The 27163-nt window shown below is 35.2% G+C and overlaps 1 protein-coding gene across 5 annotated transcripts in view; it reads left to right on the plus strand.

Moving 5' to 3' along the window:
• The window catches only part of LOC145670272 (fat-like cadherin-related tumor suppressor homolog), a 614703-nt gene that overhangs the window by 104214 nt on the left and 483326 nt on the right, over nucleotides 1-27163 (plus strand). For all 5 annotated transcript variants that reach the window (XM_081738698.1, XM_081738699.1, XM_081738701.1 and 2 more), the window contains exon 2: nucleotides 19212-22743. In XM_081738698.1, coding sequence (XP_081594824.1) covers nucleotides 19290-22743 — 3454 coding nt within the window. In that variant the 5' untranslated portion in view covers nucleotides 19212-19289. The remainder of the gene's footprint in view (nucleotides 1-19211; nucleotides 22744-27163) is intronic.

A 27163-nucleotide genomic window follows, 5' to 3' on the forward strand; every position in this document is an offset into this window, starting at 1 on the left:
AATCGACATTTGTTTGATTTAGCTCCAAATGTGGGTTAAAGTCAGGGTTGCCAACCGTCCCAATTCTGTCAGGACTGTACCGATTTCCGACTTATTTATCCCGCGTTCCGACCAGACAGTCGCCGAGACGCATATTGTCCCGATTTATCGATTTTCAAAGTTAATATTTTACTGGACCATTTTTACAAAGGAATAACATTCTTTCACACGCAGTTTTATGTATAGAATCAATTTAAAATTTTTGTGTTTTAATTTTGCTCATGTTCTCGACAAATGTTCGGAACCGCTGTTCTTTCGATTTAATAAGAGCTGAAGTACTCATTACTTTAAACTTGGACATGTCTTGTGCTGACTTTATCTCAACTTATAAGAGTAACAAGAAATTGATCAAGGGTATTAGGAGTACCGAGAAGTATATCTCATATATTTTTAAAAAAGTGCTGAATTATGCAGGAAAAACAGGAGGTTTTTCTGTTGCATTTTAATTTTAAGTTTACCAAAGGGAATAACCAAAGAAAAAACTTGTTTAATTGATAGTCTGTTTCAGTCATTCTCATTTGTTTGTGATAAAAACCAAACATTCTATATAGTTTCTTTTTAAACGTTTATATTAAATAAATTACAGTTGTTTTGATTTGAATTGGTTGTATGATATTAGCTATAGAGATTTTAGTAATACTTTTTCTCAGTAATTCCTTAACATTGTTATGCATTCATTTGTGATTAAAAAAAATCTATGTGGTTTTCTCTTTAAACTGTGTTTATTTTAATTAAATTGCAGTTGTTTTGGTTTGAATTTGTTGCATATATTGCTTGCAACTAGTGATGAGCAGTAGATAAGAAAAAATAATGTACCGTATTCCTTCAGGTTCGTGTTATTCAGCTGATTATTTTCATTGTTTTCAACAACTCGTCAAACGTGTAGTCGTCTCGGGGGAGGGGCTCCAACACTGATTGTCCCCTCCCAATTTTTTCTTAAGAAAAGTTGACAACCCTGGTTAAAGTATAGGGCGTTTCAAAGAGAGGTGAGGGACATGTTATTTTGACAAGACAGTACATATCTCAGGATATAATTAGTTTGCTACATGCTGAATTTATTACTTCCCCTCTTGATCTTGTCATTGTTTCTTCTTTCAGGAAAATTGACATCTACATAACTATAATAATAATAATAATTAGAGACCGGATGTTTAGGCATGAAAAACCTCTAAAATAGGCAGGCAAATAAGCACTTAAAATTTAAAAAGTAGGCAGTAAAATAAGCACTTAAATTTAAAAAATAATCAGTAAAATAGGCACTAAAATATAACTCGAAATAATGAAGATAAATACTCAATGCAATTAAAACCAGTTGAGAATGCTCGAAGAGTATTGCCAGAACGAACTTTAAAAGAATGGAGAAATGGAGCGGAAATGATAACTATGATTTTTCTTACATGTAAAAGTAAATAATTTTATCCGCACCTTCTTCTGTTTCTTGCAGAAAATCGCAAAATATCATCTCTCTATGACTTAGGGTTCCTGAGATATGTCTCCTGAAATCTCCGGAAATCGGCCATTATTTGGCCAATTTCTCGGGAACAGTGAGTGACACGAAAAATTCCATTACTTTCTCCGATAGTTTTTGATGCTCTATCGAATGGAGGGCTCAAAATTGAAAAAAATAGCAAATAACAGACAGACACACACACACACACACACACACACACATATATATATATATATATATATATATATATATATATATATATATATATATATATATATATATATATATATATATATATATATATATATATATATGTGTGTGTGTGTGTGTGTGTGTTTTATTTATATTACATGAATTATGTATTTTCCCAATTAAGGTTTATTTTGAGGAAAATGCATAGAATAGGCAACATTAGGCACTAAAGCAATTATTTAGGCAGTAACGGGCGAAATAGGCAAAATAGGCAAAATAAAATTGGCTTAAATCAAAACTATAACCACCCATCTAAACTTTAAAACGTTATTTTTTATTATGTATTTAATATTAAAGAATAGGCATTTTGCCTAACATCCGGTCTCATAATAATAATAATAATAATAATAATAATGTCCAATACAGTAAAATTCCAATTACCTGGATTAATGAATTCTGGATGTGATCCATGTATGCAGACATCCGGATAATTGAGGAAATCGTCTTTCAGAAAATAATTATGTGTTAAGGTAAAATTTATTTAAATATTTCTTGTTTAATAAAAAGCTAGGCGTAACGTATGTTGAAAATAAGATCACGTTTACTACAAACAATTTTTAAAACATAGGAAATTCTAATTAAACATAATTTTTTACGTTGATTTAATTAGGAATGTCAAGGAGGTTATATTTTTTACGAGCGAATATCTACAGTTCGCATTTCATTAAGTTTTTTTCTTTAATTTTCTGAAATTGATCCGGAGTCTGGGTAAATGGAGTTCTACTGTATATTGCAATCGTTAATAATAGAAAATACTTTTGATTCGTAACTAAAGTTAAAAATAAATTCAAAATTTAAGAAACAATGTAGCTACTGAAGCCTTTTTCATTGTGAAAGAGAAGCCCAGCCTAAACCGTAATATATTAGCATCTCTAAGAGTACTTTTTCCTATCAGTAAAATGTACGTCACTATTTACACTCTAATGTAAGTTTTAGAGTTGCAATGAATAAATCTGAAAATGTGGCTGTTCACAATGTAATAGAAACACTTACGTGTTTCAAATTGGGTTGAACTTGAAGTTATATAAAACAAAGTTCAAGTATGTTGGTTAGGTTGTCATATACTTTCATTTGTTTTATACTTTCGTTGACATGTATAAATAATATAGATAAATATAATACTCAGCGTATTGTCATGTGTTACTTACTCTTAGGTAGGTTGTTGATGGGTTGAAAAAAGAGAACCATGAATGAGCTCGGAACGTACTAAATACATACTAATTAAATAATTATTTGAGAACAAATATTGATGTTATTTTTCTTTAATTAACTGACACTTTGTTGTATCACACTGATCTAAAGGTTGACAGAGGATATGCGTATTAGCGTCATATTATTTGAGAAACTTTCGCGGATTTAGGTATCTGTTAAGATGAATCCCACGAACCAATCCTTCGCGAATGTAGGAGAACGATGGTATTTGATTTCTTGTCTTAGCAAGTTCAGCAGATTATAATCCAAGTCACTAGTGGGTCCAAAAGGGTCGTCTGGGGGAGGAATAGGTGGATCATCAAAGCGATGAACGACTGTGGAGGTGCGGAAAACGAATTTTATTTCTGAGGTATATGGCTCAAAAAGCCTGGGCTTCAGATCGCCACGGCTATTGAAAATATGAGTTTAGTACCTAGATCAGAAGAATTTTTTTCGAGCACTGTGTAATATACATATTCACATTCATATAGTCATAGATACCTATTGTAAGTCCACTGCTGCATGAAAATCTTCGAAATTTTTTCCGCCATAATCATCCATCGTAGACAATTCTTTTCCGCGTTACTCTGCAGTGTGGCTTGATTTCGAGGACTTTCTTGGTTTATCCTTATCCCTTGGCATTCAATTCAAGAACTACAGTATTTCTACATTCTGGTTATTTGTAAAAGGACAAGTGAACGTACTTCACCTCAATTAGTTAATCTCCTTTTCTTCTTACTCTGCTTAATCCGACGATGTCCCACTTGACATTCCGTAGCCCTAGTGATTCTGATAACAAAAGTTTCACATTATACGTAGCAAATAGTCAGTGTTAAATAGCAGCCTAGTCTGTAACTCGAAGTATCTTAGCACACACTCCCTGCATAGTATTTTGAACTTGCCTTGCCCATTCACAATTCGATTTACGGAGAATGAAGATCGTAGTTTATTCTGTCATGATTGGTGAAAGAAGTTCCTAGCTATTTGAGAAGAATCACCGTGGTGGCCAAGCTTGTTGGTGATGGCATTCCCTGTCTCCTCTCCTTTCATTAGTTAAACCTATAAGTTTCATCGTGTAATGGAAAGTTCCAGTCGGCACTACTGGAAAGCAGGCCCGAAACCAGCCACAGACGTTTTGAGAGGGGGAGGGGCATGAATATGTTAGGGGGATCAAGTCATTAAAAATTCTCAAAATTGTGTTTTTTTGTATTGAGGTCTGAAGGGGCCACGAAAAGTTTAGGGGGACCAGGCCCCCTAGCCCCCCTCTGGTTGCGGGCGTGCTGAAAAGGATGGATAAGATATTTGGTGGTGGATTCGGCCCGTTCTACACTTCTTCAACTGATTGTTATCGTCTCCTTCCTGTCAGATAAGAGATGCCCTTTGCAGGCTCTCACAACATGCCATTCAAGAGATGAAGTGTAAGAAATTAAAGTCTCACAGAGAAGATAATTACGTAAATATCATCATGGGAGACTTTCAGCGCCAGAGTAGGACAAAAGGAGACGGAAATGGTGGAAAAGAGAAACAGAGAAGTCTGTTAGTAGAATTCACCGAAGCTGAGATGATTTACATTATGAATTTCCTCTAGGAAAAAACCCACAAAAAGATAGACATGACTACATTTAGGTGGAAGGAAACGCAAAACGGACTACCTGTGTCAAACTGAAGATGTATGGTTGAAGACTGGAATATTCGGAACAGGTTCAACACAGGAAGTAACAATCGAATAGTTTCGTGTAAGTTTCACCTTTAAAAATAAGAAAACTTATAGGTTGACAGGAACGTATGTAAAAAGGAAGATTCTTCAAGAGCAGCGTAGCGTGTTTCAACTGCCACTGACTTTTGCCGCATTCGAGAGGCCATGAATATTTCACAATCAAACCAGGAGATCAAACATTGTGATAGATATACTGTAGCTACAAAGATAGAAAATATTACAAGAAAGGAGAATGAGAAGATAATCTCCAAAGGAACAGATATCTGATGAAGAAAAGGGGGATGATAATGGCACTGTAACATCTAAAATAGAATATGTGGATCTTTGCAAAGGAATATGGAAATGATTTACAGAAGGTGTAAGAAAGCTTAAGAGCAATCTCGTGCCGGAAATAATTGAATACAACAGGAATAGACTGGCAGTGTTGAATTTCTTATCAACGAGAGACTGAAGAGCAAAATTTTGGAGTTAGATAATACATCTAGTCGAATAGCAAGTTGTCATCAAAGGTGCTTGAATAATTTTCTTCTAACTTATGCGCCAGTTCCGAAAACTAGGTGATGCAATAGTATAAATCCAATTCGATTCCTAAACCTACATATCTTGTTTTGTCTTACATTATCTAGACACCAGACTCGTATCTTCAGACGCCGTGGCAACCTGGCTCTCAGGAGTCTTCAAACCCCATGCATGAAAATAAAAGTATGCCTATCTATCGCAAAACCAACTTAGCTTAGGGAGCCTCCCCTGTCGATCCACCATTGATTTAAGTTGATAATTCATACATACCTGTTTTATTACAATATTGTCAGCTCTCGTGTTTGGCATAGTTTTTCCTTTTTTGAACTGTTTATAATATATTGAAGTTCGCAATTTCAGATTTCCCAGACATGTTTCATTTATTAGAATCGGGCTTTACCTTTTTTTTAATTTATTTATTATTATTATTATTATTATTATTATTATTATTATTATTATTATTATTATTATTATTATTTACTTTGCTCGTGTTGACAGAGGGAGAGAGATGTGCGATTCCAAGCATATGCTATCTGTAAACGTGTCAGAGATAAGCCATGAAAGAGTCGTTATTATGTCGATTAGAATGATGTGAATTTTCTTAGTAAGTTATCGTGTTGTTCAACAAGTGTGGAACCAGTGTAGTGATTGTTACTGTAGTCTTGCAATTTGAGCAAGTTTATGGAGGGTGATGCGTAACTGTTTCTAAGCTTAATTTTTCAATGTTACAATTATTTACAAATATGAACTATTAGCCTATTTTATTGGTGTTCACGAAGAGAAACTTGAGTAATATAATTGTTCTATATACTGGTGTTTTTAAAATGCACAGAATTTGCTGGAAAGAACATTAAGTTCTTATCATACTTCTGCTGTCTTTTTCACTGTATGCTTTATTAAAACCGTTTGTCTTTTACATGTTTTTGGGCACCAGAACATGATCGTGAATTTAAAATTATACACCGAATTGTGTGTTGCGAAGAGGTTGAAACTGTTTTCTTCAAGTAAAACCGAGCCTGAAATACAAATATTATCGAAAAGCAAAATAACATTACGTACATTTCATGTTACTTTATAAGTAAGAATGATTAAGGAACACATCAATTGAATCAATTTAATGTACCCTATTTGATGTGGTAACTGTAAGTTTGTAATTATATTTTAGTTTATTTTCCCCTTTTGTATTGTTTAGTAGGCTTTATTGACAAAGATTGTCACTACACATACAATAATTGTCACTACACATGAGTTGGTAAAATTCAGAGCCAATTTACATGGGCTGTTTTGTTATAAATCCTTTATACTGTAGAAATACGTTTGGCGGAATATTGTGTGCGTTCGAAATGAAATGGAATCTTTCAAGTTTTACGTTCCACGATCACGCCGGCTAGGCTAAAGGAGGCGGTGATGATGAGAGATAAATGCAATGGTGAAATGAAGAAAGTGGGAGAAAACGGGAGAACACAGAGAGAACCCACATGTTCTATGATCAAATTTTCCAAAAATTATACCCTCAGGACTTCGGTTCGAATACCCTTAGCTTGTTTTCGTCTCATCGTGTTAATAATAATTTTTCACACTTCAATGCTATGCCCTTAGAGATTTTCAATTTTAGGTTTCTCAATATCTGTTGCAACAACAAGTGTTTTTGTTCTGAATAATAACATGCATCATCATCACTCTCAGCGGTTTCAGTGCTTCCTTCGTCTTGATTAATGTGGTTCTACTTGTTCTAATAGCTACTTTATTTAACTAAATTACTTTCCGTAAATATACTGTAGTATCTAGTTTTAAGCAGTTTTGGCAAATTCCACAATAGTAATATGTAGTTATTGAGCGTGCGAAGCCTTAATGAACAGTTGTCGCATCATAAACGGGAGACCTTGACTACGTCATCCTGAGAGTTTCTTTCAATCCCCGGTCCAATTATTACTGTATTCAGTGCAAAATTATCTTTCAGCTGTTGTATATTAAAATTAATTTCTGAATATTAACTTATATTTGTCTTTGCGAAAATTTCGCCGAGTCTTTCAAATATCCTATTCATTTGGTGTACCATTTTATGTAATGAATGACTTCTTTCTACTTTCAGTACATTACACACATAATGTACTGAATGTACAAGATAATTAGAGCCCATCAGTAGATATTCTTTTGTGCAAGAGATCTTGAGTTCAGTACCCATGGAGCTCATGTGGTTCGGATTCACATTAAATTCATGCCTCATAGCCTTACTGTTTTAGAAAAAAAAACTGTTACTTTCTGTTTTCATTTATTGTTAAGACTTTTATTTTACATATTTGGTAAAGCACAAAAGCTGGACAAGTTTTCCGAATCTGCTTTGGATGACATACACCTAAAGGATATAAAGGGAACTGACATGCCTACCGAAAAGCTTCTTGCGACTTCGGCATTTACCTAATGTGATTTTGTAAATACGTTTCTTGAAAGCGTGCCAACAGACAGTAGGATGGAGGCAATAGCTTGCATATAGATAGAAATTAGTTTTTTCTTTTTTTTTTTCTGTCGTTTCGGATATACATCGAATATCGGATGCCGTATGCTCTATAACACATTTTTGTGTGAGAGGTTGCTGCCTTAACAGAGAAATGGTTTGGAAATCTTTTTTCAGTTTGTTTTTCTTGTTTTTAGTCGAACTATGTTGAAGAATTTTATGTACTTAAGTGTTTGTTTATATACGCGCGTAAGCACACACACAAGAAAATGTGACAGTTTCAAATATAGACTACATATAAATAAATGAATGCCTGTGTTCTTCTTGGTTCAAAAACATTGTAAGGAAACGAGGCGCCAATTCTAAAATATAGTGAGATTTTTTCTTTAAACTTATAATATCAAGAAAATTGATGTGAGTACAAAATATGACATTTATACGATAACAATATTCCAAAGTGGCCAATGGTGTCCCCGGACAGTGGTCATGGGGGATCTGTTGTAATCTGTAAAGTGGTTTTATAAATCTAATTTTGACAGAACCTCTAGATTTGTATAAGAGAAAGTTGTCATTAGTGGATAACATAAATATTATCACTATTAGTGCAGTGTTGTCCACTCCAACATCATATCTTATAGATAATAGTTGTGAAGTACAAGTTTATCACATAAAAAATAAAACAAATACTTTATAAACTAGGTAAATGGTCCGTTCATGAAGCTAAAATGGCCATATATGGCTTAATGGCTTCCGCCAATGAATTGTACAGCACCAAGAATAAAATAGTTAATTTTATATACAAATTGTATACGATACGCTATTTCTCTTCTTTTTTCCTAGCAGACTGTACACGTGTAATTACATTGTACTCCAGGTGACATAATACAGAATTCACGTAACATACCACTATCAGTGGCTAGGAGCTGCATATTAATCCTCAATGTTACACACCTCACACGTCTTACTTTCGATAATCACCTTTGTATATATATATATATATATTCCCTAGAAACCGCTAATTTATATGAAACCTTGGATTGTTTTCTTTGGGGCTCCCTGCGTGGGGTTAAAATAATCAGATGGGGTATAACAGAGGCGTATGTTAAGCGGGAGATGATGATGCAAAATCAGAGATTCAGTTTTACCAAATTCTGGGTGCGAGGTTAGTTGGTATAATTGTATCTAAACTAGCCATTGTGTTCGATGTATCGCTAGGAGAAATGTCCAAGGGGATGACAGTCTACGGAACATATGACAATAGTACATCAGTCAAGAATATTAGTAGACGAAAGAGAAGCCTTACTGTTAGTAATAGGGATAACCAGCACCGAAGGTGTTTGTCACTAAGGACCATATAATTGTTACGGCAAAAGTGATGGAACTCAGTTTGCACCAGGAACAGGCCATTGCTACAATTATAGTCGTATATGAGATCGGGTTGCAATTTTCAAATTTCTGATGGTGCCGAGAACATACATAGAGGATCACCAATGATTAAAAACGCATAATATAGTCCGATAATTCCTGTATCACTTTATTTCTAATAACAGTCTGTATTCAAGCATGAATGGAGCTTACGCTTCGAACAGTCTCCCTTCTCTTTAAAATATGCGACGGATCTCACAATGAATCAGAGTTGTTCCGCTGTCTAACAGAGTTGTCTGCTGTGGTCCTACGCCATATTGTGTAGGGAAATTGCACAGACAGAGATTATACTGTATAGTTCTGTTCTATATATAAGAATATGAGTGGACCAGAAAAATCTCTGAGTGGCCATGGAAGACAAAAATAATAAAAGCATTACCACAAAGCTGGAAAATTCACTATTACTTCTTTCGGTAAATGCTTCATATACGTAGAGAAATAGAAGGAGGAAGAAAATAAAAATGAAAAAACAGAGAGGTAGTTGCGAAATATTCAAGAGGGCGCCATAATTATGAGAATAGTTGCATTCCAATATAAAAATGAAATGAAATCTTTGAGTTCTACGTCCAACGGTTATGCCGGTTAGGTTGAAGGAGACGGTGCTGATGAGAAATAAGTGAAATGGTGGAATGAAGAAAGTGGGAGGAAACGGGAGAACCCCGAGGAAACCCACGAGCACAGTGTTTGTCCACCCACCATAAACATTCCAATATAGCACTCATCTGAACGTCTCATTATTATTAGTACTTTTCCGTCATTTTTCTTTCTTCTTCCTGTTCCTCTGTGAAGTATGTAACGAAAACACTTATAGTTTTTTTTTCCGTTGTGTGATTAATTAATTTCGCGGTCCTGTGTTTACTTCCCTTCTGGAAAATTTATCAAGCCAAGATGCTACACAATGCAACGCATGGACATTAAATTCAAGCGTGGTAGATGACTTTGACCGAGGGTAGTCATGTTTTGTAAATGTTTCTACCATAACACACTTTTTTTTAGTCTTCATGTTTCGTCTTGTTCATACCGAGATCCATGTTCAGTGTCCCTCAAAATAAGAAACAACAGCTTAGTCGTTCTTTGTTGAGTAAGTTCAGTGCATTCGAAGTATACTGGAGAGGTGTCCAGACAACTGGGTATAGTTTTCGAGATCCAGTTATCATTTTGTATTATTAATACGAAAACAATCATAATTCGTACATAATGCAATGTTAAGTATTAATTTATTTTCTGTCGCAAAGATTCTTAGAATGAAGATACCGCAGAAAATTCATTCCATATTGGAGAAGATCAAGTTTTCTTCACAATTTCAGCTATGTTCCTCGACACACAAGTTCTCAGCGCATCGAGAAGTTGGAATATTGTCTGTGTATTTATCCAGAGTATTGATTAGTTGCTGCAGCTTGTCGCTTCGTATTATCAATATATATCAAATTGCATTGTATATGTCGGTTCAACACTATAAAATAATAATACTTAGTCTTTCGTATGCAGAGTCGTGGTTAGATACTACTTTTGTTATTATTCCACATCAGATACAATCTAGAGATATTAAAGCCACAACCGAGTCGTCATCCGCATAAAATATGTTTCGTCTCTTCCGCTTGATGCGACCCACGATTTTGTACCATCCATGTTCAAAACGCTCTTCCAGGTTTATCGATTTTTTTTTTTTTTTTTGGTAAGTTCTAACATCCTTGGCTATGAGTTGAGGAATGAGAAGGTGGAACAGATGCGAGAATCATGGCAAATTGTACTCGTGCTCAAACCGTTTGGATTAATCGTGCTATGGTTTTTCGCAGTTCCTTACTCACGTCAAGCATTCTCACATTTCTGACTCACTCTCTTTCATTTTCAATTTTTATTTATTTATTTATTTATTTATTGTTTGTTTGTTGTTGCTTAGCTATGCTCTCTGAGCAAGTTACATTTCAAAACATGTATTTTTACTATGCTCTAAATTAGTGGTTCTGAATCTAATTTCTATTGCGACCGCCATTTTATCACATCCACTTGCCAAAGACCCTTTTATAATTTCTGGTTTGTAATAAGCTTGTGTGGGATTTTTAATATACCTATTGCGGAGATCTCACGATATCCATCTATTTTTATAATGGTAGACTCAATTTCTTGTATGTAGTGAATACAGTAACTTCCCTAAAAACGAATGGATTAAAACCAAATTTGGTCAGTACATTCATATTACAAATATCGAATCTGATCCGTCATACTGTTTCAAAATGGAGGCCGTTAAAATTTTTCAAGCTTCATAACTCCCTTAATTTTGAGTCTGATCATAGGAAATAAAGTGATTTCTAATTTAAAAAAAAAAAAAAAAAAAAAAAAAAAAACTTGGACAGTTGTTATAAAAGTTCTTGAGTGTTTTAATTTTCGAGAGGTAGCCACTTTCAGTTACCTCATACTGTTATGAATTCGATACATTATTGTGTGTGTGTTCAATATCACCAACAACTGTTATAAGCAACTTGTTTACGTTAGAATTTAGAAAAAAAAAAAATCCCACACCAAAAATCTGTCTTCATTGTGGCCAGCTTGAAAAAAAAAAAATCCGCTCTCACACAAGTATGTATAATTCTGCAAACAACAACAACGGATCCTGAACAAAAGCAGTCCCTTTTATTGTCGACAAAATAATTTGGCCATTGCTGATTTATCAACAAACGCAGCAGAACTATTCCAGATTAGTGTTTTCAATCTGTATTGCAAATATGCAGGTTTTGTTGCGTTTGTATTTTTATGGTTTTTCAATATGCAGTTCTCATTACTTTCATATCGTACCTTACCTCTTTCATTTAAATTTATTTTTAAACAACTCGGCATCTGTTGAAAATGTTTAGTAGACCTATTTTTTGTTGTTCTTAGCAGTATGTATAAAAATAGAAATATGCCTATCAGAAAAAATCAAAATATGTAAAAATATTTTCTGTTATTAGATTCTAATTATTATATTTATCTCTTGCGCTTATCTTCGCGACCCCCAGGTTGAGAAACCTTGCTCGAAATATTATTGTTATTTATTTGCTAATATGCAAGAGATAATAAACATAATCGTCATAAAAGTAATACACAATTTGTTGATTTACCTTTCCAAGTAAGATAAAAATGCTTCCTTTGTTAGCATTTGTGGACGTGAGTACCATTTTGAAAACCATAGCTTAACATCTCGTCATTCAGTTTTGTACAGCACTCAGCACTTTAATTTAGTATCAGCGGAGTTCTGAGTTTTAATATCAGAACCAGTAGCGTAGCACAATCCCCGTTTCACATAAACAAGGTTGTACAGACAGGTCAAAGCTAAGGTAACTTAAACTAGTTTAGGGTGGAAAATTGTTGGCCCAAATTTTGTTTCGGTTCTACTAAAAATATTTTGAGGTAGTATTTGCAAAACGTAAAGAATTATATTGAACAAAATATCTTACAGCTAGAGGTCTGTTCCATCACACTTATGGGCAAATAAATGTCATACTAGACTACAGAGATGCAGCGATTTGAAATAAAGTCTATCTTTATAATCATTCTGTATAATTTGTGAACTAGGGTTAAGGTTAGACTTCGAAAATACATTTTGATGGCAATCAATTGCATTAAGATAAAAACGAACACGAAGAACAGATATCAACTGTATTTTAAGATGTTATTGAAATTGAAATTTATTAAGTTGATATACCTAAATTAAATATAGTGTGTTTACTAATATTGGGATAAATGAAATCCTGAGTATTATCATAAAAGCCGGACCAGCGTAACCAGTAGCCTATCATGAAAGCAACATGCTAAACATGTTGCAGATAAACAGTAGCATCAGTCATAACTTAGTAATTTTTAAGTGTTGTTTATGTGATTTTCTCAGGTCCCTACAAAATATCGTCGAAGGTATTAAAAACTTAGATGATGATTTATTCGTGGCTTAGCCATGATATTTTAAAATTAAAAATTGCTTTCTCAAATGTGGGAGAATATCATTAACAGTGGGTGGGAGTGGGGGAATAATATATAAATCAGATCATTGGTTTAACATTCTCCAATTATATATACTTTTTGAGAATAATTATGCATGCAAGTGATGAAGAGTTAGTTTCATGTGAGGCTATTAGAGTGACAAGAAACGGGAGATACGCAAGAAAACTCCTAGACACATTCTCATCAAGATTACATACATGATATAGGATTGAAGCCAAGAACTAAAGGTCAACTGTTGATCACTGAGTCCTCTGGTTGTTTAGAAAGCTTTTTAATTAAGTGTAGATTAGATGAAACTCATTTCGTTGTATCGTATGACTTGTTTCGTTCAGTGTATCTGAAAACTATTCATTACATCATGGACATGATAGCAATTGTGAAAGTTGTAACGCACTTAATTCAAACGAGGGATTTGTAGTTTGTTAGCAGTGAGAGGATTTGTTAAATTGCGACAATATGTGTAAATCATGAGTGTGAAGAGTGGCTTCGATTAAATACATTACAGTCATATGGGTAGTAGGATTGAGAAGAATGACTCCTAAAACTTTTCCAAAGAGCATTTTTTGCAGATCGTTAAAAAAATCCGTGTCATATGTTAATAATTATAATTATGTTATACATAATTATTCAATCTATGTAGTCAGAAGTTAACTCCATTTGACATCCATTAGTTCATTAAAGTTAATGTTGCATAGCCTGAGCATCACACTTACGTGTCTTCTAAACAAAATAATTCGGCTATTGTAGAGTTATGACTTGCTAATCACATACACAAGAAAAACAGATGTTGCACTACCAGGATATCTGAACCTGCAGTGTGTATTTCTACACGAACGAGTAAGAAGCGAAAGCACGCACTATCGAAAGTAACAGTGAGAATACGAATCTGTATCTTAACACAAATATGCCACATGCAGATAAAAACTATGTTTCCTTGCTGTACGATCAGCCAATGAAATATGAGATGGAAGTCAAATCGGACATAATCTCCTTAATACTGTTTCACCTTAATCTACACAATGTAATAGGCATGAAATCGTCGTGACATACATATACCATATTCGTACTCAGCGACACTCGACCTCTATTACATTTCTAAGTTGGCATGGTCTTAAAATGAGGTTCAACTTATCCTAAATGAGCTTTATGTCAAACAACATACTACAAGGCAAATCCATACAATGGACACGGAGTTCCTGGAGAAAGATATTCGTGAGATGGGCGCAGTGCCTGCATTCATTGTTGCTGTAAAGAACGATACTCGTAGTGTAACTATGGTGACGTAACAATGTTATAGTTTAACAAGTTTATGCAGAAGTGATTCATTTTGTATGTCAGATTAGATTATTTGAATTTTTCTGAAATTCAAATCTGTTTTTGTTTTAATATTTTCGTTAGGTTGGAAGCAATTCTTGAAAACAATTTGTATTTTCAGAGACGATTGGATTGTCTTGAAGTTTGATTCAGTGCACTTTTGTTCAACTTCATTTGTTAAGCTGCTAGACTATCATAATCACCGTTTTCAAGGCAGCTATGATGGAACATTTTATTAAAAAGAGCACCTATATGTGAGTTTAGAAATATGGCTTGTGACTTTCCATCTGTTTGTGATTGTAGCTACAATTCGTCACTTTCTTCACAAAGCTGGATCAAAATTAAGAGGTTTTGCGCGTAACATGAAAACGTGTGTGGTTAGAGAATGAACAATTCGTACTGTTTAAGTATGTTTGTTACTGATTAAAAAAAAAAAAAAAAAAAAGTATTTTATTCGTTTGCCAAATAGTTACTGTGTTTTAGTCATTAGAAGAAAATATAATGTAGGATATACGACAGTTGCATTCATGATATAATTGATGCAACGTCAGAAACAATGAGGAAGTTATTTTCTTTTACATTGAGAATCATTCTATTAACACGAAGTTCTGTAATTAAATTGTTTTAACAATAATGACCATCAGGCACTTATTCATTCTGCGTTTGATTTGTGGGAACGAGATTTGCTAATAACATTATGACCACAATATTGTTTGAAATTACGTTTTAAACCTGTTATTGCCTAAAACAACTTATATGTATAAAACAGATATGTGTCTTTGTCTACCTTCATATTTTATACGGTTAGTTGAATGCATAAACTACATTTTTGTATACATAAATATATCTGTATAATGAAAATAAACTTGTCATCACCATAGCAGTATTTTTCTGTATTACATAGAACTATGCTTTTTGACCTCGGGCTATTCGCTATATATGTTGATGACGTGTAATTTAGTATAAATTGTCACGTTGTAAGTCAGTCAACTACCTAGGATACTAATTTGTTAATTATCCATAAATAGTGCATGAACATTCTCCATAAGTAACTTCTCATTGTCTGTACGTAGTCCGAGCTCGATACTTGATAGAAACTGTTTACGTACCGTAAATTGTAGACTTCCCTTCCTCATTTCCTCCACTTGGGCACTAAAAATATATTAAACAAATAAATAGCATTATTATTATTATTTTATGATATGTAGGACTGATCAGTTGTAAGTTATTCAAAATACTATATTTCAGTACATTGAAGGAAGAGCTTAAGTTTATTAAGATAATACTCAGGTTGATCAAACTTCTCCTAAGGGAAGCCAAAAGTTCCATTACCTTTGGATTTCACAAATTCATAGGAATGTTGAAATATGGGATAATGAAGAAAAAAGTGAAAGAGAGAGAGAGCGACATATTTGATCAAAGTTTATTATTGATAGCACTATAGCGTAGCAAATGTGAGCTACCTTCCCTCTGACGTACTCCCCATATAATCCTTAGGGTAGCCTTTCTCAAACTGCGAATGATTTTCAGGGCTTTCCCTTCACAATTGCCTGGCTTTCCCTTCACTCATTACTATCCGTCCGCAAATGGCACACAATTCCCGATGGATGTTGACTGCATTCTGTCCTGTGGCATGCAGAAATCGTATGAGATATTTCACTTCACATTTGGTGGAGTTTTGTATTACGGCAGTCATTTTACCTTACTACTACTCGCACGTACGTACGCAATTCTGTTTCTGTTGCAAGCACAGAATACTAGGGTATGCTCCTGCGCATGCTGAAATACATTAGTGTTCCAAGCCTTGCGTAAAAAATATCGTCCTTTATAATATGCGACTTGTGCTTGGTTAATGACTTTGCGCTTGTTGATAAACCTCACATCCTTGCTTAAATTCTTATAAAACCACTATTACTAGAGAAGTAGTAAAGTGCGTGGTGGACTGCGAACTTGTTCTACATTGTGCCCTGATCAAATAACAGTTTGCGTAATCGAATCCATGATCTATCAAACGATGTTCAAGATGCCATAATTTCCTGTATTGGTTAAAGGAGATTTGCGCTACAGTTTGATGAATCCACTAACGGCACGAGATTATCTTCTTGAATAACGTTTGTGCATTACAAATTTTCAGGCTCTTTTTCTGAGATATTGTTCTACAAGCCACTTACATTTTCTACACATGGTAGTGAAATTTTCTCCCTATTTAATGCCTTGAGTGAAAACTCGATACGGTGGAAGAGTTGCATTGACGTGTGTACATATGGTGCAAAGGCCGTGGCCGTGGTCATGTTGTCTGCGTTATTACAAGAATCAAGAAAGTTTCAAAAACACTGCACAGCTAGTCATTGTGTACTATACCGACAAATGTCGCAGATAAAATAGGAATTCGGCGGATTAAAGGAGGTACTAGACGAATTCATTAAAATTATTAACTTTAAGACACGATCTCTGCAGGGTAGGCTACTCAAAATACTGCGTGAAGATATGGGAAGTATACACAACTCATTGTTATTACACACATGTGATCCGGCTCCCTCGTTCACGTCTCTCTGGAGTTCAAATCAACCATAATTTTATTTGGATAAAGGGGCCGCGGTGGCTCAGTTGTCGAGTTCAGCTCTGGTGCATGGGGTCCCGGGTTCGATCCCAGCTTGCGACAAGTGGACTTTGTGGTGGATAAACACAGTGTGCCCACTTTTTCGTGGGGTTCTCCCTTTTCATCCCAATCTCTTTATTTCACCATTTCTCATCGTCGTCTCCTTTAGCCCACACTTCATACGTGTGATTGTAAACATTAAAGATTTAATTTCATGTTTTATTTGGAAAATTGTGTAAATACAGATAAGGAGAAAATAGTTAAATGTTAAAGTTACACTTTTTCACAAAAGAAAGTGAGAAAGAGAAGAAGGTAAGAAAAGGAAAACTAAGTAGGAGAACACATGTATCAATTATAACTTATCAATGAACTTCTAACGACGAAATCGCTTCTACCACCGCAGGAACAACTACAACAACAACAACAACTACTACTACTACTAGTAATAATAATAATAATAATAATAATAATAATAATAATAATAATAATAATAATAATAATATAGTTGTAGTAATTACAGAATATACAGTGGGACATAACATTCCTCCGGAGTGGGAAGTAAACCAAGTTAATGGTATAAAATTTGAAGACCCTATCATTTTATGTGGTATAGATAATATTTTTACCCGGAAATATTATAACGTACATAATGTGTGTTCATTATTTCGAAAGCTTTTTATAAATGGTTGATTCATCTCTTATCACAGGAAAGATGTTACATGAAAGATAAGATTCTTTCGCACAATCTTCAATAAATACGTTGTTCTGTATTCATTTGGCATGTGCTTTGGCGCCGAGTAGCCGTGCCCATGTAGTAGATAAGATTCAGAGCTGTCACTGTCAGTATATTTGGAGGACTTTATCTTGTATTTGTGAATAAATCGTAATGGCGCATTCCCGTGATGCATATATAGAAACAGGAAACGTATGAACGTTCCAATAATGAGGAAACTTTTTTTTTCTTTAAGGTGAGAAATTTACTAACGTGAATGTTTGTTTGTTTATCTTAGCCAGTTTCTTATTCTGTTATCTGCATGAAGCTTCCAAGAAGAAAGTATTGATTACATGTGTTTAATTTACATTTCTTCTTATTTTCTTAGTGTGATTGCAGAACTAGGCTATGAACTGATAAATACGTTTGACTTTTATTTCAAACGGAATATTTAATAGAACATACATTTTTAAATTTACGTTCTTACCAGCGAAAAGTTGATTATTTTTAACATTTCACTCTTCAAAAGATTCAGTTTTAGTAATCGTTCCAGGTTGATCCATTTACTTTCCAATTTAGTTAATCACATTTTTTTAAAGTGTAGTATAATATACCTACAAGATAAAATACCATTAGATTGCATCAAATCTTAATCATCTTCACCCATTAAAGTAATGGTGTAAACTGGCGTTCAGCTGTATCTGGTCGGTAGGTGGTGTTATCTTGTAATCCAGCTCTCTAACTGTAAAAGGCGATGTAGTAGGAATTGGATATACTCGGAGAATTAATCTTACATGATGATGTGAGACCCGGCAACTACAGTTGAATTCAAGCCCCAGTCGTCGGGTCCACTTTAGCAGTAGGCTTCGTCCTTTGCAACGTCGGTATTGCATAGGGACGCAGAATCCAAAAACTGAAAAATTAACAAGTTTATGTTATATGTAGCATTAATAACAATTACTGAGCATTTCTGGCAATGAATAATTAATTTTATGCATCATTCAGTCTTATTTCCAAAGTTAATGGAGTTCATCTTATGTTCTATCTATTGAATTTAAACTTTTTTTTTGCATTGAAATTTATTTCTCATATTCCGTCTTAAGATCTGCGACTTCCTGAGTTGTATCATCAACCACTTCGAGTACTTTTAGTAACTATGCAGGTGCAGAAAACATGCACTGTACTTTATTCTAATATATATTAAACTTGTGGTGTGTAATTAAGTTTTGCACTAACATATATAGAGTTGACTTCCGTTACAATTTGTATACAATTTTCTACTGATGGTGTATAAGGTATAATTGGCAGAGATAATTATATACATTTTAATGTCCGTTGATTTAGTTCGTTGACCCATGTCTATTTCAAGCCCGGTGGCGCCTGGAGATCTGACAGTCCTCCTTCAGTTCAAGTGCAATTGGCTTTTTAGCTCAGATTCTTTAGCAATTTAACAAGTCTATTAGTTTCTTTTGTGTTGTATGAACAATTTTGTAATTTGAATTTGTGTTATTATTCTGAATTAGTGTGTTTCAATACTGATAGTGTCTTTTCTTTCTCTTTCAGGAAAGAATGTTCTAGCCAAGGATAATCAATTTCACCATGAGCTGAAACAGGCAGAGAGATCTGCAACGGCTTCACAAGATGGAGCCGTGGTCGACTCGCTCCCGTATTCGGATGGGAGCGTGTCTGGTGGCAGTGGTGGTAGCGCTAGTGACGCTTCTAACGTCCACGACGGAAGCTGCGAGCACTTCCTCTCCTCCTACTGCCACCACAACGTCATCACCACCACCTTCATCTCTCGCACCAAATGCCCCAGCTCTAGAAGATGAATCAATTGCAGGTATAGGTGGACGGCCTTTTAAGTTCACTAAAACGATATACAATGTATCGATTCCAGAAAACTCTATTGGTAAAACATTTGTCACACCAGAAGAGAAAATGGGCATTTTCATCGATGATCCTAATCTGGAAGTACGCTATAAGATCATTAGCGGGGATCGGGATAAGTTTTTTAAAGCTGAAGAAAGGCTGGTTGGAGATTTCTGCTTCTTACTTATACGCACAAGAACTGGAAACATTGATGTATTGAATCGGGAACGGAAAGATCGGTATACACTTGAAATTAAAGCGACGGGGAAGAAAGGTGGAAGGCATAAAGTGAATCTAGAAACGGAAGCCATAGTGGTGGTAAACGTGCTAGACACTAACGACCTCAATCCTCTCTTTGATCCTGTGCAGTATGAAGTTACTGTTCCGGAGGACAAGCCTTTGCACAAGAGCATTATTCAAGTCTCAGCTAGAGATGCAGACATTGGCAGAAATGGTGAAATTTATTATAGTTTTCTTGAGAGAACAGAGCAGTTTGCTGTACATCCCATGACTGGTGTGGTTTCACTTACGCGTCCTCTTAAGTTTGCAGAAAAATCTCTTCATGATCTCACAGTGTTGGCACGTGATAGGGGAGCTCAGTTTTCATCCGGGATAAGTGGAAAAGCTAGCACAGCAAAACTCAGGGTACGTGTACAGCAGGTTAACTTATATACTCCAGAAATATACGTTCAACATCTTCCAGAGATTGTTGAACATTCCAATGCTGATATTTATGCTATTGTACGTGTGATTGATAGAGACAAAGGAGTTCATGGGGAAATTTCAAGTTTGGAAATAGTTGATGGAGATCCAGATGGGCATTTTAGGATTAGACCAAGTGGAAAGCCAGGTGAATATAATATTGAAGTTTTACATTTGCTGGACAGAGAGCTTGCTCCACAGGGATATAATTTAACTCTAAAAGCAACTGATAAAGGCACACCACCGCGACAAAGCTATAAGCCAGTGCCAGTTCATTTAGCAGATCTCAATGACAATGCACCCGTTTTTGATCGAGAGATATATGAAGTAGATGTTCCGGAAACTGCTCCAGTAAATACACCGGTCATTCGACTGAAAGTTACAGATGCAGATGAAGGAAAGAATGCTTTAGTATTTTTGGAAATAGTTGGTGGGAACCAAGGAGGTGAATTTTATATAAATCCAGATACTGGAATGCTTTACACAGCGAAAACTTTGGACGCGGAAGAAAAGGCTTTTTATACATTAACTGTCTCAGCTATTGATCAGGGGAACACGGGAACCCGTAAACAATCCTCAGCCAAGGTGAAAATTTGGGTAAAGGACACAAACGACAACGATCCTCTCTTCGAAACTCCTGAGATGACTGTTCAAATGAACGAAAATGAACCTCCTGGATCAATTGTTACAAAAGTAACTGCACGTGATAAGGATTCTGGAGAAAACTCGTATATTTCGTACAGCATTGCCAATCTTAACCCTGTGCCATTTGAAATAGACCATTTTGCTGGTGTTGTTAAAACTACTCAAGTGTTAGATTATGAATCAATGAGAAGAGAATATTTGCTTAAAATCCGTGCTTCTGATTGGGGTCTTCCATACAGGAGACAGACGGAAATGCAGTTGAAAATTCGAGTGAAGGATGTTAATGATAATAGACCTCAGTTTGAGAAGATTAATTGTGTGGGACATGTCTCCAGGCATTTGCCTATTGGATCTGAAGTTATAACGTTATCTGCAATAGATTTTGATGCAGGGAACATAATAAGTTACAGAATTGTGTCTGGAAGTGAGGATGGTTGCTTCAATTTAGATTCCACTTCTGGAGTTTTGTCTGTAACGTGTGATTTGTCAGATTTAAAAACCGATGAACGTGAGGTAAACGTAACTGCAACAGATGGAACGCATTTTGCGGACATTATGTATATTCGAATGAAACTTGTGAATACAAAGAGAACAAGTTCACTTCTGATGAGTGATGAATCTGCTTTTGACTGTCGAGATACTGGAGTCGCCCGGAGGCTTACGGAAGTACTTGCTGCAGCTGAGAAAAATAACATGCCTGGAAAGGAAGAATTTGCTATGATGCCTAGTCGATATGGTGACAACATTCATGCACCAGAATTTATTGACTTTCCAAATGAAGTTCGAGTTAATGAGTCTGTTGCTCTAGGCTACAGTTTGGCAAAAATTCGTGCACGAGACCGTGATCTTGGTTACAATGGCAAAATGGTTTTCGTTATATCTGGCGGAGATGGTGATTCGGTATTTCAGCTGGACACTGAAACAGGTGTTCTTAAAGTGATTGGATATTTGGATCGCGAGAGAGAAGACGAGTACCTTCTAAATATAACAGTGTATGATCTTGGTCGCCCTCAAAAATCTGCTTCGAAAATACTTCCAGTCATAATTTTGGATGTTAATGATAATGCTCCTCGATTTGAAAAATCTTTGTCAAGTTTTCGCGTCACCGAAAATGCTTTAAATGGCACTGCAATTGTAAGATTGAATGCTACTGATGCTGATCTCGGAGAAAACGCTCGTGTTAGTTACTCTTTGGTGACAGACACTGAAGATTTTGCTGTGGACCCTGTTACAGGAATTCTGTATGTTGCGTCTAGACTGGACAGAGAGCGCCAGGAATTTTATGAATTGAAAGTGCGTGCTACGGATGGTGCTGCCGAGAAACCTCTGTCTTCGTACGCCTTAGTTAGAATTCGAATTGACGATGACAATGATAATCCTCCTTCTTTTGCCTTATCGCATTATGCTGTTAAGGTTCGCGAAGATATTCCTGTAGGAAGTGTAGTTGCTGTTGTCAGTGCAAGTGATCCTGACTTGAGTCCAGGTGGAGAAGTGCGGTATTCCCTAGTCAGCGGAGGTGGTGGTGATTCCAACGTTTTTACAGTTGATCGACTGTCCGGTACAATACGCACAGCAAAAGAACTAGATTTTGAACAAAGACAAATATATAGTTTAACAGTGCGTGCACGCGATCGCGGAAGCCCATCGTTGTTTTCGGAAGCAAATGTACTCGTGGAAATTGTTGACGTTAACGAGAACCTGCATCCTCCAAAATTCAATGATTTTGTGATCTCAACTGCCGTTAAAGAAAACCAACCTATTGGAACTTTAGTGACAAAAGTGCAAGCAATTGACGAGGATCCACCTGGGGATGATAGCAGAGTGTCTTACTCAATTCGAGGCGGAGATGGATTGGGACTCTTTTCCATAGACAATGAAGGTAAGTAGTGTGATTTCTATTTCTTTTAAATGATTGTAGCGTTTCGTTAAGCACACTGTATAAATTTATCGCAGAAGATATCCATTTCATACTTTTTAAAATCTATTATTTCCGTTATATACTAATTTTTCTTTTCTTTTCTTTTGTTTCTTTCTTTATTTTTTGCGTATTGCAATTAAATAAATTCATTTGATAGCTCCCACGGCTCAAACTTATTAATACTTGATAATTGTAATTTCAGAAGTCGTACAGTAGTATGTATTAGAAATTAGCATATTTGTTGCATACTAGATTAACTGTAAAATATTTAAGTTTTTGTTTGGCTCTGATTATTCTGTCTGCAATATGATTTTACATAGCTAGCGTATAATATTCTAAAAGTATCATTCACTAATCGTATTTCAGGTTCATTGTACAATGTATTAGCTTTCATTAAACATAAATAGTTAATTCAAAGATAAACTTAGAAGGAGAAATCCGAGTAGAGATGCACTGTACTGTAAAAGTACAATATACAGGGTGGCACACAACAGGGGACGTTTCGAAAAAGAAAGAAAAAAAAGAAGCAGGGATAGATATTGTTTCATTTGGCAGTGTAGTTTGCCGCATTACGTAGCAAGTGTTCGTTTTTTTCTTTCTTTCGTGAGACGAGGTCTGTAATGTACACACGGATGAGATTTCGTAGGGAGTTTAATGAGCCCCAAACACCGTGTGCGTGGGTTTTCTCGGGGTTATCCCATTTCCTTCCACTTTCTTCATTCCACCCTTTCATTCATGTCTCATAATCATCGTCTCCTTTAGCCTAACCGGCATAACCGTGGGACGTAAAACTCAAAGATTTCATTTTTCATTTTTTAATGTGCCAAGGCACAGTGCAGTTCATCACGTAAAACAATTATGCATTGGGTTCATAGGTTTGATGCAAGTGGGTTTATGTTAGACATAAAACATGGATCAAACAAAAGTATATCAACCCCCAACAATGTGGCCCGTGTGAGAGAAGTGTTTGAAAGAAGTCCGTAACGTTCAACACGGAAAGAAGCATGAATATTGCATATATCGCAAAGTCCTTGGGGTGCATATTAAGTAAACTCCACTTTTACCCATACAAAATGCAACTGTACCTAAAACAGTACCCCAGCAATATTTCGATGTTACTGGTTATGAGTGACGAAGCCCATTTTCATCTGGACGGTATCATGTACAAGCAAAATATGCGATATTGGGCATCTAATAATATTCAGATAATAATGGAGAAACAATTGTATTCCCGTAAGGTTAAAGTATGGTGTAGTGTTGAGCCAATTTGGCATTCTGGGACCTAATTTTTTGAAACTGATGTGGGTAAGATTGTGACCGTTACGTCAGAACGCTATGGTACCATGTTTAGAAACCTTTGTGACTGGTGAACTGGAAAGACTTGGAGTGGATCCAGGGACTGTTTACTTTCAGCACTATACCAGTCAACGAGTCAGTCAGTCAAGCCACGCAAAAGAAGGGTCAACTTTTTAAAATTTTGCGTTTCCAGCATAGAGGAACTAATATTGTACTACTACTTATATTGTGGTTTGAAACTTCGAATCCAATGTTATGTAAACACTGTAATATATATCATCAAGCACCTTTTCTATAAAAAACCTTATCTGAAGCTTTGTGGATTCTCTAAACCCCAATAGTTATTTCAGTGTTCATAAATATTAGAATGATAATTTATTTTAATTTTAAAACGTTGTCAGTTTTAGAAATACTGTTCCACACTACAGATCCAAATTGTAATTTGTTTAGCAAGTAATTTGTATAAATACACGTTTGTTCTGTTCAATAATAATAATAATAATAATAATAATAATAATAATAATAATAATACATTTAAGGTGTTAAAGTAATGTTGTAATTGACTTTAGAAAGGTACAGACACTGCACTTATCACCTTCAACTGCAATTTGCAGTCGAGTCCCGTAACTGACCAGAATCATCTAGCAACTTGCAAAATTGAAATGTTGTAATCAAATCATATGCATTTTAAATTGAGTTCATTAACACTGTGGAGTTAGTAGGCTTGATGAAATATTTTTGAATTAAAATTATTGATAAGATCGTAGTAGTTTTCAAGGAAATCATGTGAACTGTAACTGCGACTTTCCCGAGATAAATGAATTGTGCCATACTGTAGGTAGGATTCGTAGGTAGGATTGGCGTCGTTTCCGACAAAAGAAAACAATATTAATGGATAATTTATTGTCCTATCCAGATTTGTTTTTTGAGAAAAACAAATTATTCCATGTTTGTAGGGCTGTTAATGAAATTTTATATGAACAAAATTATTAAGAGCTGTTCTCGAAGAAATAATAATTTTGATTTTTACTCTTCAGTAAACTACATTGAAAGTAGGCAAAAGTATCGAAAAGTTACTTCCTAAAAGTTAGTTATATAGACAGGTATTTTCACTCTGTATGTTCAACAGCAGGGCCGTACTGGCCAGGCGGGAAACCGGGAAATTTGCCGGTGGGCCTTCTGCCTCGTATCGTAAGTAGCGGTATATGAACAAAAAGGCGCACGTCACGCACTTCTCGCATACAGGAGTAAGAGAACGAGGGACGATAACACATCGAGTTCTGGCAATACAGTTAGCTAATCCCAGACCAGCGTTGCCAGTCCATGATGTTGCGAAAACAGCCATTCACTTTTTTTGTAATTCAACCCTTGAAAGATTTTTGATTTCCCGCTTTGCTTTATACTTTCGCTAGTATTGAAGTATTTTGCTAAATCGAAATCTCAAATGATGCAATAACTTGAAATTAAATAATAATTTATATTTTACAGCACCGTTGTTTTCTGTATAGAAAATATACAGGGCCGGATTAAGACCATTGGGGGGGGGGGGGGCTGGAGCGGGAAATATAATGGGGCCCACCAAAACTTTTATGATGGGCCCTCTTTCAACATGTTCAAAAGGGTCCATGAATTATATAGGAGTGACTCATGTCATGTCACTCATGTCACTTTTGAAAACGGTGAAAATGTTTTCAGCAATTTTTAAAGTTTTTTGGGCCCCCTTGGTCATTGTTAATTAGAGTCGTAGCTAGAGATTTCGGCGCTAGGGACGAAATAGAATTGGGCGCTCCCCTCCGCTACACTCACTCCGTCGATTTTTCCCCTTTTTTCTTTTCTTTCTTTTTTTTCCCATATAAGAGAAGCAGCTTGTATGCTTGTCGTTATATGCTTGCAGACCATTGCAACAGCCAGAAGCAATCATTAGTATTCTTTACAAATACTAAGAGCTTTTTTCAAATGGTTTATTTTGGTTTTGTTATACTTGACAAAACTACCTTGCGGTGTACAAATCCACTTGAAAAACAGTTATGGAAATTTACAACTATTTACGTTTCATACTATATATAATAAATAAAATTTCAATACTGGGCCCCTGAGTTGCAGTACGGCCTGATTCAGCAGTATAGCTTTTCAGGTCTTTGTATATACTTATGTACACAAATCCAAACTTAACATTACCAGCTTGTAGGGGTCATGAAATTTTACATTTTTCTTCATGATTATGAAATTTACTTCACTCACAGCGCCCTTCGAAATTGGACCACACTGGTATAAAGCATTTTAAGAAACAAACTTATGGAAGTTCAAGGAGCAAACATTGTTTTGTTAAGTAGAAGCAACGAATAGACATAACAATATGAATATAAATAGTCAGTGAAGAAGTGACTGAATTTAATTTATTTGTGACATACCTCTCAGTAGTTTTTCATTATATTTTCATGTATTTTTATTTGTTTATGAGCTACAATTGTGTTCACACAAGTTTTTGCAGTTTTCATGTAATTAAAAGAACTAGCAATAATAATAGTAGTAGTAGTAAAGTAAATTGAATTTAAGAGAATGGTACGTAGAAGCGACGCACTCTTCATATCTCCCCCAGAGTGTGTTTTTGGAGCACTGATGTTGGTTGGTGGAGAGGCCATAAATACCGAAGCACTTTTACGAGAGAGAAAGATTGCACGAGCTGTGAGAAGAAATACCGAAGAAGATACGCTAAGTCTCAAGCTACATGGATCGTATTATTCTTTTAAAGCTTCTGCAAATGTCGTAACAGATTTATTGAATAGAAGAGTGGGGGCAATTTTGAGAATTTTAAACACATTTTTCTTTTTTAAATGAAGCATGTAATAGATGTACTAGCCATATACATGATTTGAAATAAGGCTTGCGTTCTTGCTTGTTAGTAAATGTATACTAAAGAGATCTTATACTACTTATCTACTAGGTATATTCTGTGTTATCTTTTGATTTGAACTTTTGTTAATCTTTCTGAAGATTTATACTTTTTTCTTTTAATTAGTTCTGAATTAATTTTCACAAACTGCAGCGATACTTCATAAGATGAAATATGATGAGAGAACCTGCT

The sequence above is a fragment of the Thermobia domestica genome, chromosome 14 (genome assembly GCF_964235325.1).
Source record: "Thermobia domestica chromosome 14, izTheDome1.hap1.1, whole genome shotgun sequence".
Taxonomy (NCBI): Eukaryota; Metazoa; Arthropoda; class Insecta; order Zygentoma; family Lepismatidae; genus Thermobia; species Thermobia domestica.